Below are 17,105 nucleotides of genomic sequence, written 5' to 3'. Positions count from 1 at the left end.
AAATATTATTAATAAAGTTTTGACAAAAAAAGCAGCAAGTGTTGACACTTTATTTAAGGGGACACAGTCATCCAGGTAAGCAGGTTACACAAGAATTTATTCTTAAAATAATAAATAAATAAATAGGGAATAAATGTTAATAACGTTAAAGTGGTAATATTCATCACAACTGGGAATCTTACAGTTCCATCATCATGAATATATAAATATAACAACCATAAACTGTTCAGAAGTTCACTGTTGACTGTTTTTTTCATTCTTTTCTCCGTTTACCTCATGTTTTCCTTCTGTTGTAGTTGTTATAAGTTGTCGTGGTGCTGTTCTCTCATCACGTTTGAAAACAGGAAAACAAAAACTGAGAGAAAAGCATGAGTACAGTCAATGGCTGCAAAACAAAAACAGATAGATAGATAGATAGATAGATACTTTATTTCTTCCCAAGGGGAAATTCATGTGTCAGTTAGCTCATTGTTGATAAAAATAAATAAATAAAAAGTTATTAATAAATAAACAATAATAATTATGAGATATATGAATAATAATGAGAACTCAACTTCACTATAACACTTCACAGTACTGTGCACTAATATTCATTCATGCTTAAGTAATGCATAGATCATGAGTTAATGAATTACTCATTAAGAACTGAGCTGTGCATTATTGTTTAATATTGAAGAGTCTATCTGATTAATAGACTGAGTTATATATGAATTGCTATTAGTTAAATTTGCCATCATGGATTAATTTCCTATCAACATCTAACATTAATTAATACTGTAAATTCAAGCCATTTATTTCACCTTGAAACTGTCTGCACCCAAGATGCACCAGTTCATCTGGTAAAGTGGCGTCCTGCTTTAGTTGTTCATGGGATCATTCCTGGTGTAAGTTGGTGGTCTAGGACTTAGAGGCGGGACACTGAGGTGCTGCTGATTCAGGAACAGTAACAGCTGTAAATGGTTCAGTTCAAACACACATCCTCTGACACTGTAGTCACTGTTCCACAGACTCTTTTCCAGAATTTGGAAAAGCTGTTGAATGAATATTACACTTCATTCACAGAGTAATTACCAGCACACAACAGTATATAGAAATACCATTTCAAAACCCCACTAATATTTAATAATTTACAAAACAGACCTCAGATCAGAAAATTTAGAATATATTGTTAAAAAAAGCAGGTGTCAAAGGGTTGCTATGGTAATAGTACAGAGGGAAAGTAGAGCTAGGCTGTTCTGTGTAGAGTTACCATAGCAACAGGTAAACAAGAAGCTCAGAGGCAGAGAGAAAATGTCGGCTCAAAGGAAAGCAGCAGATGAGGAGAACAAGGAGGTTTTCTCAGAGGAGGAGGAGGACTTAGAAGAGGCACTGAGGGAGGCTGCCACCACCACGGCTGCCAGAACAAAGTCTGGACTGTCCAAACAACAAGTCATCTCCAAAATCCCAGAAGTGGTGGATGACTTCCTGAGGAACTTCCTCCGAAGATCTGGCCTGAGCCGGACTCTGAACAGCTTTGAGGCCGAGTGGTACAGCTCGGCACAGACGCTCCTGACAGAAACCCTGATGCCAGCGACGCCAACAACAGGCATCTTCTTCATCCCTGATGCTCTCACACACAGGCAGCTCCTCCACAGCGAGCTGGAGAGGATCCGCAGGGAGACACACCAGCTCAGACAGGAGGTGCTGGCAGCGGGGGAGAGCATGGTGAGGATGCAGAGGGAGAGAGATTTCCACCGGCTGCAGTACCGACAAGTTGCGAAGGACAAAAACAGGCTGATTGAGGACTTCAAACAGCTGAAGAAACACCTGGAGTCCTATGAGCCAGCGCTGAGACAGCTGGATGACAAATATCAAGCTGCTCTGAGGCAGAAAATGCTCATCAGTTTAGAAAAAGACAGAGTTCAAAACAACTCAGAGGCAAGACTGAATCATGAAAAAACCCAAATCAAGAAAGAGAGAAGCATCACAAGGAGCGACAACACTGATAAAGCCGAAAGCCCCAAAACTAGACGTCCAAAGTCTTCACAGTTTCCCATCTGCAGCAGGCGAGTCAGCCCCAACCTGGATCCCCCCAGATCCCTCAGCCTGTCCTGCTCCATCAGAGCCCACAAGCTTCCCATCAGCTGCATCAGTCTCCATCCACGAAAACTGATCCTTTCCTCCACCAGTGACGACCACAGCTGGAGGCTGTGGGTGCTGCCTGCTGACGGAGAGAAGGTAGGGGCATGTAGATATGAGAGGAGATGAAACAAGGTGACAGATGTGGTCAGATTATTATTAATATTATGAGATAAGAAAACACACAATTTTATGAGCTGAAAACGAAGACATTGTAGAGTGTATGTAGATACTGTGATAGTTCACACATGCAGGCAAAATGAGACAGAAAAGACTAAATGAAGTAAAGAGACAACACAAGAAATGAAATAACAAAAGATCAGGACAGTGTTAGTTAAAGGACGTGGTTATAAAATGGGAGAAAAGACAAATCAAACTAATCATATTTTGTTGACATTCTAGGGTCACTCTGATTGGCTAATGAACTTTAATGTGTGTTTTTAGGTTGGTCAGATGCTGCTCACAGGTGAGGGTCACTCTGATTGGTTGTCTGGCTGCAGTTTTCACCCTGATGGGTCAAAATTGGCAACAACCAGTGGAGACACAACAGTAAGTTAATCTTCACTATTACCACATAATTACAACATGTACAACCAGATGACATATCAAGATGAAGTGTCTTCTCCTCTGGCTGTTCCCCTGGTGACCGGATGATTCCTCGTGCAGGTGCGGCTCTGGGACTTGTGTCAGGGCTGCTGTGTGTCGACACTGTCCAGTCACAGCCAGCCCACCTGGGGCTGCTCCTTCCACTCCTGCGATCACTTCATGGCTTCCTGCTCTGCTGACAGAACTATCAAACTGTGGGACCTGAACAGCCAGTGCTGCTGCCTCACTCTGCGCCGCCACACCGCCTCCGTCAACAGTGTCTGCTTCCTGCCCTTCTCCAACCTCCTCCTCAGCTGCTCGGCCGACAAAACCCTCGCCCTGTGGGACGCCAGGCTGGGCGTCTGCACCACCACCCTCAGTGGACACCTGCATCCCTGCAACCACGCTGCCTTCAGCCTGGCTGGTGACATCATGGCCTCCTGTGACTCCCACGGCGTTGTCAACCTGTGGGACATTAGGAGGCCTGTGTCGGCAGTGGCCACTGTGGATGCTGGACCGCTGGGCGCCAACCACGTGGTGTTCAGCCCATCGGGGCAGACACTGGCGGTCGCGAGCAGTGACAGGCTGGTCAGACTTGTGGAGGGGGATTCTTGTGCAGTGAGCAGCCTGTCAGGACACAGTGACTGTGTGCAGAGCGTGACCTTTGACCACAGCGGTGATACTGTGATGTCAGCAGGGAGCGACGGGCTGATCAACGTGTGGTCAGAACATAAGGAGGCGGTTACTGAAACCAGCTGATGTTTTAGATGATGATCAGATTGTCCTGCTGTCGCTTTTCAGCGTCCGACTCAGCCTGTGATGATGTCATACTGATGTCATCAGGGTTCTCTTGGATTGGAGACTTAAATTACAAACTGAAGATGTGGAGTTTGACAGATAAACAGATTATCAGCATTCTCTCTTTAATCCGTCTCTCAAGTCTTCCTCCTTTATGAAAACTACACTTCAGTCACTGGAGATACACGAGCCTCTTCAGCTTCCCACTGATACAAGAATTTAACCACACTTCAATGTGGTTTGAAAAATCCAGACATGCATCTGTTTTTGAAACAAGTTGTGAAAATATAAAACGCACAAAACCACTTTTCAATTCCAATTCCCACCAATATCCAAGACATCATCAAATGAAATGCACTGACACCATGAAGGCAGACACCATGTTTTAATGTGAGCTGTTTGGGACGACCCTGTCACATGGAAATGAACATTCAAAACCTCATCTGTTACAATATAAATAACTTTTCATGCTGTAACCACAGCATGTAAGAGAAAACACTGACAGCCTGTTAATAAAAATACTTTGTTTCCTATCCAAATTAAACTATAAGTAATTTCATAACGAAGGAACAAAACCTAATGTCTTCAGACAGTGTGAGGCTGTGATGATCTTTACACACCAGAAAATCAAATATCTGACATGTTAAAACTGTGTGGATGGAGCCAGAGGAAAGACAATGTTGTTAGTGTCTATGTTCCCTTCACATTATAAGTGATGGATGGTAGAGATGGCAAGATTCTCATATGCAGTGGACAACTCAAGACTAAAGAAAAAAAATACTGTTCAGTTTCAAACAGCACTATATCTATTACATCTGTTTCACTGACCCTCAACAATATACTGTAGCTAACATGATGCATTTGGCACATTCACAAATGAGTTCGACATAGTCTCAGAGCTTCGGTCTCCACAGTCAGAGCAGAAGATGGACATCATGTTCATCTCGGCATCCAGTACAGAGACAGGTCTACCATGTGCTTAGCTTAACTTAGGACAAAGCCTGGAAGCAGGGGAAACTCCTCCATACACACTGCAAAACATTCCACCTTCAAATAACTCTGAAGCATCTGACTTCCATGCTGCATCGTGTTGTATTGTATTGATAAATGTGACTTAGCATGTAATAAATAAAATGAGAGTTTCTTTAATGGACAACCGTGGTAAAGTTTTTAACCACCAAACAGACAACTGTATTTAGGCTTTCACAGTTTCCTTCACTCTAACACGTCACATGACTTCATCACACATTTCATATATTTCATAATAAGTGATTTGCTCTCTGTACTGTTGTTAAGATGCATGGCGTCTGTTCATCTAAAGCACAGATGCAGAGAAGACTTCATCCACATTCATTGGCAACTTCTTTGACTGTTTGAGGAAACAAGTGGACAGTGACACCGCTGACTGATACAGACGCTGACAGGAAGACTCTTGTCCTTCAGCTTCAGGATCGTTTCTGCTGAGTACAGGTGGGTCCGTCAGCAGATGAAGACGAGTAGCGTCCTTCATCTTCATCCTTCTCCTCCTCCTGTCTGTGTTTCTCTCTGGGTTCTTCCACCAGGAGCTTCAGACAGCTCAGGTGATGCAGAGCTCTGAGGATGGAAACAATCATCAGAAATCTGTTTTCTGACATGTTGCTGTGAATTCATAGTGAACTGTTTCAGACCAGCAGGATGAGCTCCTCAGAAAACACAACTCACACAGTTATCAGACATTTTCAATTAAATGAGCTCTTTTTAAATTCAAAAAATGTAGATAGATTCACTTCCCTTTAACAGCATGTGCACCATTTATTTTAAAATACTATATGTCAACAGTAACAGTGCAACAGCTCTAAAGTGCGAGCATGCGACCATTTTTCTCTATTCTCTATAAAAGTATGTGTAATGTAAAAGAAAACTGTAAACAATACTGCAATACTACAGCAAGGTTTAAGTGTTTCCTTCTGAAAAACAGAAAATAATGGGAAATAAATAATTAAGTAATGAAAAAATAAATTAATATTGAAGATAAAAAAAATACAATAACATTGACATGCTTAAAGAACTGGTAAATTGAAGTTTTAAGTGAAATCAAGAAGGCCACAATCACTTATTTCTTCATTCTTTTTGGGTTGTAAACAAAGAAATTGAGGCTCAGAGCCTCCTTTCTTCTGATTGGCTCACCAACCTGTTGTCACTAGAGCTGCAGAGAGAAGCCTGAGAGAGGAGATGTAAAACTACACTGAGATGGTTTTTGGTTCTTAAAACCAAAAATAAATCTTCTGATGGATCAACACTTCAAATAAAACAGAGAAGAGGAAAATATGGAACTTTAACTTTGAAAATCAAATGATGGGATTTTGTTTTATCAATCACCACATGATTAGAAATTTCAAACTTTGTCATTAAACTGTTTCAGTCAGCTTAATGAGGTTTGTATGGTATTTGAAGGACTTTCTCTTTGAACAAACACAGGAAACATGATTCAGTTTCTTTCAGATCTATGCAAGGGTATGAACAATTAGGAAAAAAAAGTTCCTTGAACCAAAGGTGTCCACTAAAATCTGAGCATTCTCACCTGTAACTAGACTCCACTAGGTCGCCGAGTCCCTCCTCATTCTGATGTTAATCCTGACATGAGATATCACGTGTGTGTTCAGAGTGAGTTACCTGTGTAGTGACGGTCCACCAGAAAAACTCTCCAGCTCCGCTTCACCTTCAGTCCTCTGCAACACAAACACGATGCATAACCCGCGTGAGGCATGTTCCCCACAGCTGAATGTTGACAGCAGAGTCTTGAGGTGTTAACAAAGTGTTTTTTAACTACCTGCTTCACTGGAGTCTCCTCTGTCTGCAGCCCGTCAGTGAGTGCTTGTTGCCCCTGAAGCTTCCCCTCCACTGCTTGCAATCTGAACAGCATCTGTTTTAGAGCCTCCACCGGACCAGGCTGCTTCCAGATGCTGTTTCCATGGGGACCACAGTCCAAAGTCTGGGAGAGACAGAAGACAGATGCTGTGATCATAAATCTGTCGGTGGATCATTTAGGAACCACACAGGAAACCCAACACAGGTCTCCATTCACTGATCCACCAATCCACCATCATGCATAAGAGAGAAAGGGACTGACAGCATGTTTCCAGTGGGAGGTGAGGAGTGAAACAAGACAAAAACCCTACCTGAGCTCCTCTGTGAGTCAGAGTCAGAGCCAGTGTGCCGCCCCCTGCTGCTGCTGCTGCTGCTGAGTCCCTGCAGGTTCAACATAACAAATCTGATAAGTGTGTTCAGTCTCAGTGCATCAGAACTAACAGAGGGAGTATGAATGACTCTTACAGAGTGAACGAAGGACAGTGTGAGGACGACCTGAGCAGCAGCTCCTCAGTGTTCACTGAACTCACTACAGAACAACAGAAACACAACCAGTTATGCATGAGCTACAAACATAGAAAAGGAAAAGCCTGTTTTTGTGTGTGAAAAACATGAAGACATGAAGTATCGTGGGATCATGGGAGTTGTTATCCTAAACACCATTGTCCATTGGCTGACTTAGCAACCAGTGTTAACTATTTAGCTATTTGTGAGTTTTGCTATTGCTACATAGCTAACATTAGCATTAACAGCTGTTTACTTACCAGTCCAAAGGAATTTTAGGAAGGAAGTTTAGCATCAAACGCCATTCCTTCAGTCACCAAGAATAAAACAAGAGAGTGGGGGAAAACAACTCTCTTGTGCTTCTATTTCTATCACTTCTTTTCTTCGTCTTGTAAGAGCAACAGTGGCTGGAACGCTGGCTATGTAGCAAAACTTACAAATAATGTATGTTTTGTTTCTTCTTGTTAGAACTGCTTTTCATTACAGCTGTTCCTAACGCACAATGAACTAAGTAACAATGTGCAGCTTTTCTGAAACGTAACTTTTGTCAAAACCTTTTAATGCTGGAAAGAGACACATCAAGGAAATTGTAAATTGAAACCAAACCCAGATGTTATTATGATTGTGTTATTTATGAACAGAATATAGTAAAACTGAACCGTCACACTGATATGGATAACAAAGCTGTTTATGAATTTGTATGGTACCTGACCTGTGTTAATGCTAATGTGATGCTAGCTGGTCTCACCTGAACCTGCAGGATAGTCTACTCCATCACAGCTCAGAGACAGAGAGTTCAACACCTGATCTGCTTTCTGGATCAGAGATTCGATCTTGTTGCCTGACAGAACACGCACGCACGCACACACACACACACATACACAATCAGGGGTCTATAATAATAATACAAAGCAATACACTTTTCTTCAGCCTCTATGATTCAGTAGTGGGTAATTTAGTCAATGCTGGAGGAAAGTGGCTCTTTAATAACTAAATGTTTGTTTTGAGATAGATTACAGAATTATAAAAAACACATAGCAAATGAGACAGAGAACACTATCATCTGGAAACTAAATTATTTGACATTTTCTCTGGAACAGTATATTACGATTTGTCATGTCGTTGATGCCGTCTAGTCTAATGAGCCCACCTGAACAGGGCACCACATGGTGACGGACGCTAACATCAACAGAATCTATCCATCTAATGTGTTCTTACCTCTTAACAGAGTTTCCTTGATGTCAGAGCTTTTTCTCTCTGTAGCAAGCAGCGAAATCTGTTCAGCAAACTGAAGCCTCAGATCTCGGAGAGTCTGCTGGCTGTCAACCTGATCACACAGAACACACAAAAACACCAATTATCATTCAAACAATTAGGCTTGAAAGTTCATTCTTGACATTGGGACCACTTTTGGGCAAAAAGTTTGGGCACCCATTGACAAATTTCATATTTTGTTGATTCTTCAAGTGATAGAAGTAAGGAGAACTCCTGCAGCAAACAAACAATGAGCTGGGACCATGGGAGTTGATTCTTCAGATGTTACTGCACTGTTCGAAATCTGAATTTCAAAAATGTCAGGGGACTGTGAAGTGAAACCGAAAACAGGCTAGCTTCTACAGCAAGACAATGATCCAAAGCAAATTTCAAATCCACCATGAACAACTTCAAGAAATACAAGCTGAAGCTTTTGGAACGGCCATCACAGTCGCCTGACATCACTGAGAATCTGTGGGTAGATCTTTAACATGTTGTGTAGACAGCCTTAAAATATCTCACAGCTTGAAGTGATCTGCAGGAAGAATGGATGAAAATCTCTGAATACGGAACAGAAAGACTTCAAAAACTGTTTGCAAGCTCTTATGCCCACTCCAAGTACTTTTCTTTCTATTTTCTTTTTTTAGAGTTCATGAAATAACAGATTTCAAACTGTTTAATGTCTATTTTAATGTCTGTTTGCTGCAGGGTTTGTATTTACTTCTTTATGTTCAAAATCGGCTTAATATGTATTTTGCCCTGAGGTGCAGAAAAACTTGAGCAAACAACTAAATGTGACAAAATCATCTCTATGTAAAGGTCCACTGCCAAGAACTGAACTGCATCTCATGGTCGCCTTCAGTGACTGGAGTCAGGGGTTACCAGCTGCTATCATGTGAAGAGAGTTCCATGATGATAACTAAGCTATCTCCATGCATTAATGAAGAATGTCAGATGCGGTTGAAAGCTCTCTAACAGCTAGTAAGTGGACCTTTAGAATAGATTATTTTGTCACACATCATAGAAATAATTCTCCCACCTGTTGTCTATCAAGAGACACTGACAGATCATTCTGCTTCAGGTCCTTGTTCTATGATTCATCTCAGTCACTGATTTTTTTTTTCTTCTTTAGGTCAAGTACAGTTTTAGTCAGATGACATAAGCTGCTGGCTGATTACTTTAAAAGTTCTCTCACCTGTGAACACGTCTGGTCGGGATCATTATCCTCCAGCTCTGCTAACCAGGATGGCGCTCCGGTTCTGGGAGCTGCAGGTGGAAGAACACCTGGAAGAACAACATTCAACCTCACCAACAAACGTACAGATTGTTTGATGCTGAAATTGTAAAATTTTCATTGTGCTTTGTTAAGAAAACAAACTTTTCTACAGGGAGTATAATGATGATTCATATCCATCTTATACTTGCAACGGACTGTTCACTGAGCAGTCTATTGCTCAGTGTTGTAGTTGTACTCCTGTCAAGCTTTTCAATTCTCCAACAGCACATGCTACTGTACACAGCAAATGCTATGGATTTAGTGTCTGAAACGGCAGCTGTCACTGGCAGGTTTCATGAAACTGGGATTTTTTCAGATGCAGCTAGTTTATGTAATATTATCTCTGTGAATTGGCTGCAAACACCATCTCTGGCTGACTTAATTTTTTCAGTTGACTTATTTAGAAACAAGAATCTTGTGAAAGGGGTCTTAAGTAGACTTATAGTATTGCTTTTGTTTTACAGTGTAGACCTAGTTAGTGCTAAGTTAGTTAGTTAAAGGAAAAATGGAAAATCAGACTGTTTCTTAGCTTACATGCTTGTTTCTTGTTTCTACCAAGTGTGTTTGACAGGCTTGACACTGCCTCAGGTACAGAACACACATAGATCGATGAACAGCAGCAGAAACTGCTTAATTTTCTTAACACAAGCAGGACTCCGCATACAACTCCTGCTTCACGGCAACTCTTCGGGGACACACTACCTCCAATATGGAAATTCAAAGTGTGGGATCATTCCGAGAGGCTAAAAGGTGACCCTGAGAAGGCAACATGCACTCTCTGCAAGTGACTTGCAAATTCGATGACCTCAAACACTGCTCATTATTTGAAACATGTATTAGCCTAACGTTAGGCACTTAACATTAGCATGGCAGCTTGCTCTAACAGTCTCCTTGTCGGTTGTTCCAACACATTTAGAGTCATTACAGCTTTTGCTGCTGCCATTAACAGGCAACATTTCTCTGTAAAGCAGCTCAGTGTTAACAATCTTACTTATAACATTCTTTCTTGGCCCTGGACTCAAACCATTACCTGATGAATATATATTCAAATAATCAAAATAATATCATAAACATTCAACGAATTGTGACTAATGGCTTGAACTAATGACCATTAGTCAACCTGGAAAGTCTTTGGTCAGGGGCAGCCCTAATACAATAGACTTGAACTTTTTTTTTTTTTTTATATATGACCATTAACCCCACAAACTAGTGTGGTTAGATACTACAGTTGTTAGTTAGCGAATTAGCTGGACATGCTAATGATTGAAACTTAGTTACAGCAGTAATATAAATAACAGTTTACAATTTTTGGTTTTGGAAAGAATGAAAAAACAGACACCATACTCCAAACTCCCAGAAGAGTTTCTCTATTAATATAACAAGATCCAAAGCTTGACAAGCTTGGCATGCCCAGTTACAGTTGCTAAACTATGATTGGACAATGGCGGCCAAGTGGAGGGATTTCGTGAATAGCCAATTGAAAAAGTCACCTACCTCATTTACATGCTGTCAGAGGTGGACAAACTACACAACTCAATTACTGGAGTATAGGTCCTCCTGGTGAAATATTACACCAATACAAGTGAAGGTTGTTCAGTCACACTTTAACTTGTGCTAAAGTACTGGAGTATTAGTAATTAAGTATTCAAAAGTACATAATAATAATAATACATTTTATTTAAAGGCGCCTTTCTTGGCACTCAAGGACACCTTAATAATAAACATAAAAACATAATTGAATCAACAAAAGGAGCCATTGTTGTTTTCATATTTCTAGCAGTATCTGTGCAACACATGACCTGCAAATACTCACAACACAACACAGCACTGTTGTGTATTTGGATGTGTTTTGAGTATTTACAGCATACGTGTTGTCAAATTCGTGAAGATGTTTTCTGAATTTCTTTGTGTTTTATCTATTTGCACCTGTTTTCTTAAGTTGCAGTGTGTTGAGCTCTCAGGGCCACCGTAGAAATCACTGGAGTCACTGTGTAATGAACACAGTGTAGGGTCTATCACATTTTAGATAATAAAAGAAAATGAATTCCACTCACATAAAACTCAAAGTAAGAGTACTTCATAGAAATGTAGTGGAGTCAAAGTACAATATTTGTCTTTGAGTGTAATAAGGTAAAACTCATAAGTTTGCAAAAGAAATAACACTCAAGTAAAGTACAGATTATCAAAAAATGTACTTAATTACAGTACTCCAGTAAATTACTTAATTACTATCCACCGCTGCATGCTGCTGATTCATTAGTCTGTATTTACATATGATGTTAGTGGTTTACGATGGTTTAATAAGATAGATGCTCTCAGTAATATGGAGTAGCATGCAGTATGAGTCATGGAGGGAACTGAACCGTGAACCCTGGCAGTGCTGGTGCCTTGCAGCGAGTGTGTTACCGTGGTCGTCACACAGCTTCAACTCTGCGAGCGAAGGCCCCTTGCTGTGGTCACAGCCCTGGATCCAGGCGTCCACACTGGATGCATACTTCAGGTCAGGCATGCTGCTCATTCCAGAGCACTCCATGTCAGCCTTGTTGCTGGTGAACTGGTATGGGCGGTGGAGCAATGAAGACGGCTCTGCCCTCTCTGACCCTGCTGCTCTGTGTGCAGACTGTCAGATGGAGACAGAGAGAGGGAGCAATGAGGCTCGCTTACAAAACACAGAATGCACAGGAAAACAAAGTGTGAATGATAGTCACCTTCAAACTGCTCACAGAGAATATGTCATCAAGTGTTTTAAATGTGGCTGCTCCTGGTCTTCCTCTGCATTATGTGAGGAGGAGAAATGAATGAAATGACAGACTTTTTACAGAATAGAACAGATATATCATGACACAAATTATACAGATTATTGCCAACAGTGTGAACCTGTACCTCCTGGGTGTCCTGGTTAGGTGAGGGTGTTGGTAGTTCAGGCGGGGGTTGGCGTGGCTGCTGCTGAGCCCAGCACAGGCTCTATGTTGTGGACTTGAGGAGGAGCAGTGGGGCTGGGAAGACCCAGACTGAGACAGGAGGCCTGGACCAGCACACAGAGGAATTGAGAGACACAAACTTAATCAAAGAATGCAACTAATCAATACTGTTAATATTGCTTCACCTATCAATTATTTATTCTATCGATCCATGCATCAAACGATGATGAAACTTGTGAAGAACCAGCGAGCATATCGTCAGTGTAGTCTCATGTGTTTCACGGAGACCTGGTTAAACGACAACACTCCCGACCGTTGTGTGGATTTACAGGCTTCACTGCAGTACGAGCGGATAGAGACGCCAGAGCAAGTGGGAAGAATAAAGATGAAGGTCTGATTCTGCTTGTGAACAATAGATGGTGCAACCCCGGTCATATCACAGTGAAGGAGAAGATCTGCTGTCGGGATATTGAACTGTTGGCAGTTGGTCTTAGACCGTACTATGTACCGAGGGAGTTCTCACACATCGTCGCCATTGTTGTTTACATTCAACCACGAGCTGAGCCTGCAGTCATGTGTGACGTCATTCACGAGACTGTTGCGAGAGTACAGACCCAGCACCCTGATGCATTCATTGCAATATCGGGGGATTTTAACCACGTCACTCTCACTGCTTCAACTCTACCACCACTTGGCAGATCAGATCATAATCTGTTTTTTCTTCAGCCTTCCTACAAACCCTGTGTACTGAGGCAGGCTGCAACCACCCGCTCATCACCAGTGACATCAAGACCCTCCTCAACCAGAAAAAGGAGGCCTTCAGGGAAGGAGACAGGGAGAAGCTCAGGTGTGTGCAACATGAGCTGATGAGGAGATTAAAGCAGGCGAAGGAGGACTACAAAAAGAAAGTAGAGAAGAAGCTGCAGCACAACAACACCAGAGAGGTGTGGAAGGGGATGAGGACCATCACTGGCTGTAAAGAGAAGAACAGCCAGGCAGCATCAGGTGATGAGGACAAGGCCAATGAGTTCAACCTGTTCTACAACAGGTGTGACACAGCTTCACCTGTTCTCTCTTCCACTGCTTCAGCTGCAGCTTCTCCTACAGCATCTCCTCCACAACCTGACACTGCAGCTGCAACTCCCTCCACACTGGGGTCAAGTCTCCTGTCCTTTACAGCAGAGGAGGTGAGGGCGGAGCTCAAGAGGCTACGTCCTGGAAAGGCAACAGGCCTGGATGGTGTGTGTCCGAGGCTGTTAAAGGACTGTGTTGCCCAGCTGACTGAGCCTCTCCGGTCCCTAAAGTAGGACAACTGGCTGAGATAAATGACTACAGACCTGTGGCCCTCACATCACACATCATGAAGACCTTCTGAGGCCACAGGTTGAACATGCACTAGTCCCCCTACAGTTCACCTACAAAGAACATATTGGAGCGGATGATGCCGTCCTTTACATGCTCCACCAGGCCCATTCGTACTTGGATGAGCCAGGTGGTTACATAAGGATTATGTGCTTTGATTTCTCAAGTGCATTTAACACCATCCAACCCCCCATTCTTAAAGACAAGCTGGAAGGGATGGGGGTGGATCCCTGCTTCATGTGCTGGATTGTGGATTACCTGACAAGACGACCACAGTACATCAGGCTGGGTAACTGTGATGAGCAGCACTGGGGCTCCACAGGGGACTGTTCTGGCTCCGTTCCTGTTCACCCTGTATATGGCCGACTTTAAATACAACTCTGAGTCCTGCCACATCCACAAATACTCGGATGACACAGCTATTGTGGCGCGTATCAGGAACAGGCAGGAAGAGGAGTAAGATCTGACAATGGCCTTCAGTGAATGGAGCGACAAGAACTGCCTCCTTCTGAACACCTCCAAGACCAAGGAGATGGTATCTGGCTTTCGGCCCACCCTTCAGCCAGTCAGCATTAGAGGGAAGGACATTGAGGTGGTGCACAACTACAAATACCTAGGTGTGCACCTGGACAGTAAACTGGACTGGTCCCTGAACACAGATGCCATCTACCTGAAGGGGCAGAGCTGGTTCTTTTTCCTCAGGAGGCTCAGGTCCTTTGACGACTGCAGTGAAATCGTTTTATCAGTCAGTGGTGGCCAGTGTACTTTTTAATGCTGCAGTCTGCTGGGGCAGCAGCATGTCAGACATGAACACAAGGAGACTGGACAAGCTGGTCAAAAAGGCTGGGTCTGTGCTTGGCAGGAGTCTGGACTCACTCAGGACTGTTGTGGAGAGATGCATACAATGTAAGCTGGAGGCCATCTTCGACAATGCCAACATTCTGGCAGGAAAGAGAAGCAGCTACAGCTGCAGCAAACGTCTCATCTCACTGCGCTGCAGAACAGAGAGGTTCAGGAGATCCTTTGATCCAACTGCAATCAGGCTATACAACACCTCGGCAAAAGGATGTGGATTGATCTAATCATTATTGTTCATTTGTTATTCACTGTTTTTATTATTATTATTATCAACAATGAGCTAATGGACACATGAATTTCCCCTAGGGGACAAATAAAGTATGTATGTATGTATCTATCTATCTATCTATCTATCTATCTATCTATCTATCTATCTATCTATCATTTAGTCCAAATGTCTGAAATACAGGCACACTTCCATCACAGCTTCGTGTTTAAAGCCCTCAGTTAGAAAACAGTTATGGGTGATGCTTTTAATGTCAATGGTTGCATTTAAAGACCTCAATAGAGGTGTAGGTATGGGTGATTTGTGGTGAAGGCAGAGGGGGAGGTGATGCATTTAAAAAAGGTGATAGTTTGGCAGATGCATTTTAATAACTTTGGCTGAAGGCGCAAGTGTTGGTAATGTGTTCAAAATCTTTAAATGAAGGTGGAGGTGTGGGTGATGCATTTAAAGACCTGGGATGAGGTATGGGTGGTGCACTTAAAGGCCAAGGATGAAGGCCGAGATTGATAGATCTCTACTTCATTCATCACCTAGAGGAAATTCAATTGTCCAGCAACTCAATAGTAGTAATAGTAATAGTTAATAATAATCAATAATTGTTCAATAATCCAGTTCATGAGCCACTTCCTTTCGAATGATGACTGGCTGAAGGGTGGGCCTAGACCTCCGAACGTCCATGACCATCTCCTTGGTCTTGGAGGTGTTCAGAAGGAGGAGGTTCTTGTCGGTCCATTCACTGAAGCCCATCGTCAGATCCCTGTACTCCTCTTCCTGCCCGTTCCTGATACGCCCCACAATAGCTGTGTCATCCGAGTATTTGTGGATGTGGCAGGACTCAGAGTTGTATTTAAAGTCGGCCGTATACAGGGTGAACAGGAATGGAGTAAATAGGAACAGGAGAGGTATGCGTGTAGGGTTGAGGACTCGGTTCCAAATCAGACCCAGTTTCAAAATGCCAAGAACTAAGCAAATTGAATTTCATTTTTACAGATACACAGTCAAGAGTGTGAAGTGTGGCTTCACTTTAGAAAAGAAAACAGACAAGAACATCCGTCCAGGCTCAATTCACTTTAAGTTCAATAAGTGCAGTTTGCAATTCACTTTCAGTGAGTGGATTTACTTATGAATAGAATTAAATTGTGATTCTTGGCCGCCATTGTTTTCTTCCTTTAATATTTTATGTAAAACATTTTGATTCAAAAGTCTCATTTACATTTGCTTGTTTTAACTGTTAAATTTACCTATGTGTTGATAATAGGGACAGTGTTTGGCGTCCTTGACAAGTTACAAATAGCACAAACAAAGATGCCTGCGTTTGTCACCAGAACATAAAAACAAAACAACCAGCAGTTGGTTTAATTAACTGCTCTAGACTCATCTTTATCTAGTAAATATCTTTAATGCATATATCTGTGGATAATTAGTAAATATTAGAGCCCCACCAATGGATTTTTGGGGCCAATGCCGATACCGATATTAGGGAGTAAAAAAATTCTGATATCGATATGATATCTGATATATATATATGTATACATATATAGTGAGGTAAGGTATGAGTGATGTGGTTGAAGATTTTGGATAAAGATGCACATGTGGGTGCTGTGTTCAAAATCTTTGAATGAAGGCAGAGGTGTGGATGATGCATTTACAGACCTTGGATGAAGGCAGAGGTGTGGGTAACAGGCATCGAGCCGTCATAAGGGATAGACAGCAGCTCGTCCGTCGTCATGGAGAGTCTGTCTCGGTTGCCAGCATGATGGAGGGAGCTGACTGGGAGGTCCAGGAAGTCCAGCTCCCTTTCAGTCAAACTCTCCATGAGAACTATCAGTAGAAACAAAATAAACATAAGTATGGTTAAAAAAAGTAACTGATGCAGAAAGATACTAAAAACATTATATATATATATATATATATATATATATATATATATATATAGATTGATTGATTGATTGATTGATTGATTGATTGATTGATTGATGATGATTTAATAACATGATTTCAATAACACACAGGGGTGTGGCTAAAGGTTTTGATTATAAAACGAATTTTGAAAAATCCAAAAAACAAATCAGAATGAACATAATTTGGACCTGACGGAGAGGACCACTAAACATCTCAGTGTTGCTCTTCAATGAGAGTCTTCATGATGACCTACCATCTCTGTTTCTGAGTGTTCTCACTCTGGGTCTGCTCAGCCTGGAGATGGGACCATGTGGCAGAACCAGTCTTCCTGTCAATGACAAGCTGTTCGGACAACTTCTCTCGAAGTCTGCGATGTAGGCATCTAACGCTGCTGAGGCTGAGTCATAGTCCTGCAAAATCAATCACTCACTTAATCAATGAATGAACATTAGGC

At 42.1% G+C, this 17,105-nt stretch overlaps 2 protein-coding genes across 3 annotated transcripts in view; one reads left to right on the top strand and one right to left on the bottom strand.

The window, feature by feature from the left end:
* The first annotated feature begins 755 nt into the window (after positions 1 to 755).
* On the top strand, positions 756 to 3,864 carry spag16 (sperm associated antigen 16). The gene is made up of 3 exons (XM_023397857.2): positions 756 to 2,217; positions 2,563 to 2,667; positions 2,785 to 3,864. The coding sequence occupies exons 1-3, from the start codon at positions 1,291 to 1,293 to the stop codon at positions 3,460 to 3,462; spliced, it is 1,710 nt and encodes a 569-aa protein (XP_023253625.1). The 5' UTR covers positions 756 to 1,290; the 3' UTR covers positions 3,463 to 3,864.
* A 5-nt stretch (positions 3,865 to 3,869) lies between these two features.
* The window catches only part of cunh18orf54 (chromosome unknown C18orf54 homolog), a 17,535-nt gene continuing 4,299 nt past the window's right edge, over positions 3,870 to 17,105 (bottom strand). Inside the window, exons 1-13 of one of the 2 annotated variants that reach the window (XM_087171672.1) lie at positions 16,905 to 17,083; positions 16,403 to 16,570; positions 12,266 to 12,407; positions 12,091 to 12,154; positions 11,789 to 12,002; positions 9,302 to 9,390; positions 8,071 to 8,179; positions 7,601 to 7,693; positions 6,814 to 6,877; positions 6,660 to 6,729; positions 6,311 to 6,472; positions 6,154 to 6,209; positions 3,870 to 5,094 (exon numbers count right to left, since the gene is read on the bottom strand). In XM_087171672.1, the coding sequence (XP_087027798.1) occupies positions 4,947 to 5,094; positions 6,154 to 6,209; positions 6,311 to 6,472; positions 6,660 to 6,729; positions 6,814 to 6,877; positions 7,601 to 7,693; positions 8,071 to 8,179; positions 9,302 to 9,390; positions 11,789 to 12,002; positions 12,091 to 12,154; positions 12,266 to 12,407; positions 16,403 to 16,565 (1,374 nt within the window). In that variant the 5' untranslated portion in view covers positions 16,566 to 16,570; positions 16,905 to 17,083 and the 3' untranslated portion in view covers positions 3,870 to 4,946. Of the gene's footprint in view, positions 5,095 to 6,153; positions 6,210 to 6,310; positions 6,473 to 6,659; positions 6,730 to 6,813; positions 6,878 to 7,600; positions 7,694 to 8,070; positions 8,180 to 9,301; positions 9,391 to 11,788; positions 12,003 to 12,090; positions 12,155 to 12,265; positions 12,408 to 16,402; positions 16,571 to 16,904; positions 17,084 to 17,105 lie in introns of those variants that run through there. The other variant, XM_023397856.2, reaches the window with a different exon arrangement.

This window comes from Seriola lalandi, unplaced genomic scaffold (assembly GCF_002814215.2).
Source record: "Seriola lalandi dorsalis isolate HSWRI2012SDOR001 ecotype SW California unplaced genomic scaffold, Sedor1 jcf7180002054939, whole genome shotgun sequence".
In the NCBI taxonomy this organism is placed as follows: domain Eukaryota; kingdom Metazoa; phylum Chordata; class Actinopteri; order Carangiformes; family Carangidae; genus Seriola; species Seriola lalandi.
The sequence above is the reverse complement of the archived record's forward strand: the minus strand, read 5'-3'. Positions and strand labels throughout refer to the sequence as shown.

What these genes read in the sequence shown, in the direction of transcription:
- spag16 (XM_023397857.2), top strand. Translation starts at nt 1,291, where the DNA reads ATGTCGGCTCAAAGGAAAGCAGCAGATGAGGAGAACAAGGAGGTTTTC. An exon ending in TGCCTGCTGACGGAGAGAAG is followed by an intron (nt 2,218 to 2,562) that starts GTAGGGGCATGT and finishes GTGTGTTTTTAG; the next exon opens with GTTGGTCAGATGCTGCTCAC. An exon ending in CAACCAGTGGAGACACAACA is followed by an intron (nt 2,668 to 2,784) that starts GTAAGTTAATCT and finishes TTCCTCGTGCAG; the next exon opens with GTGCGGCTCTGGGACTTGTG.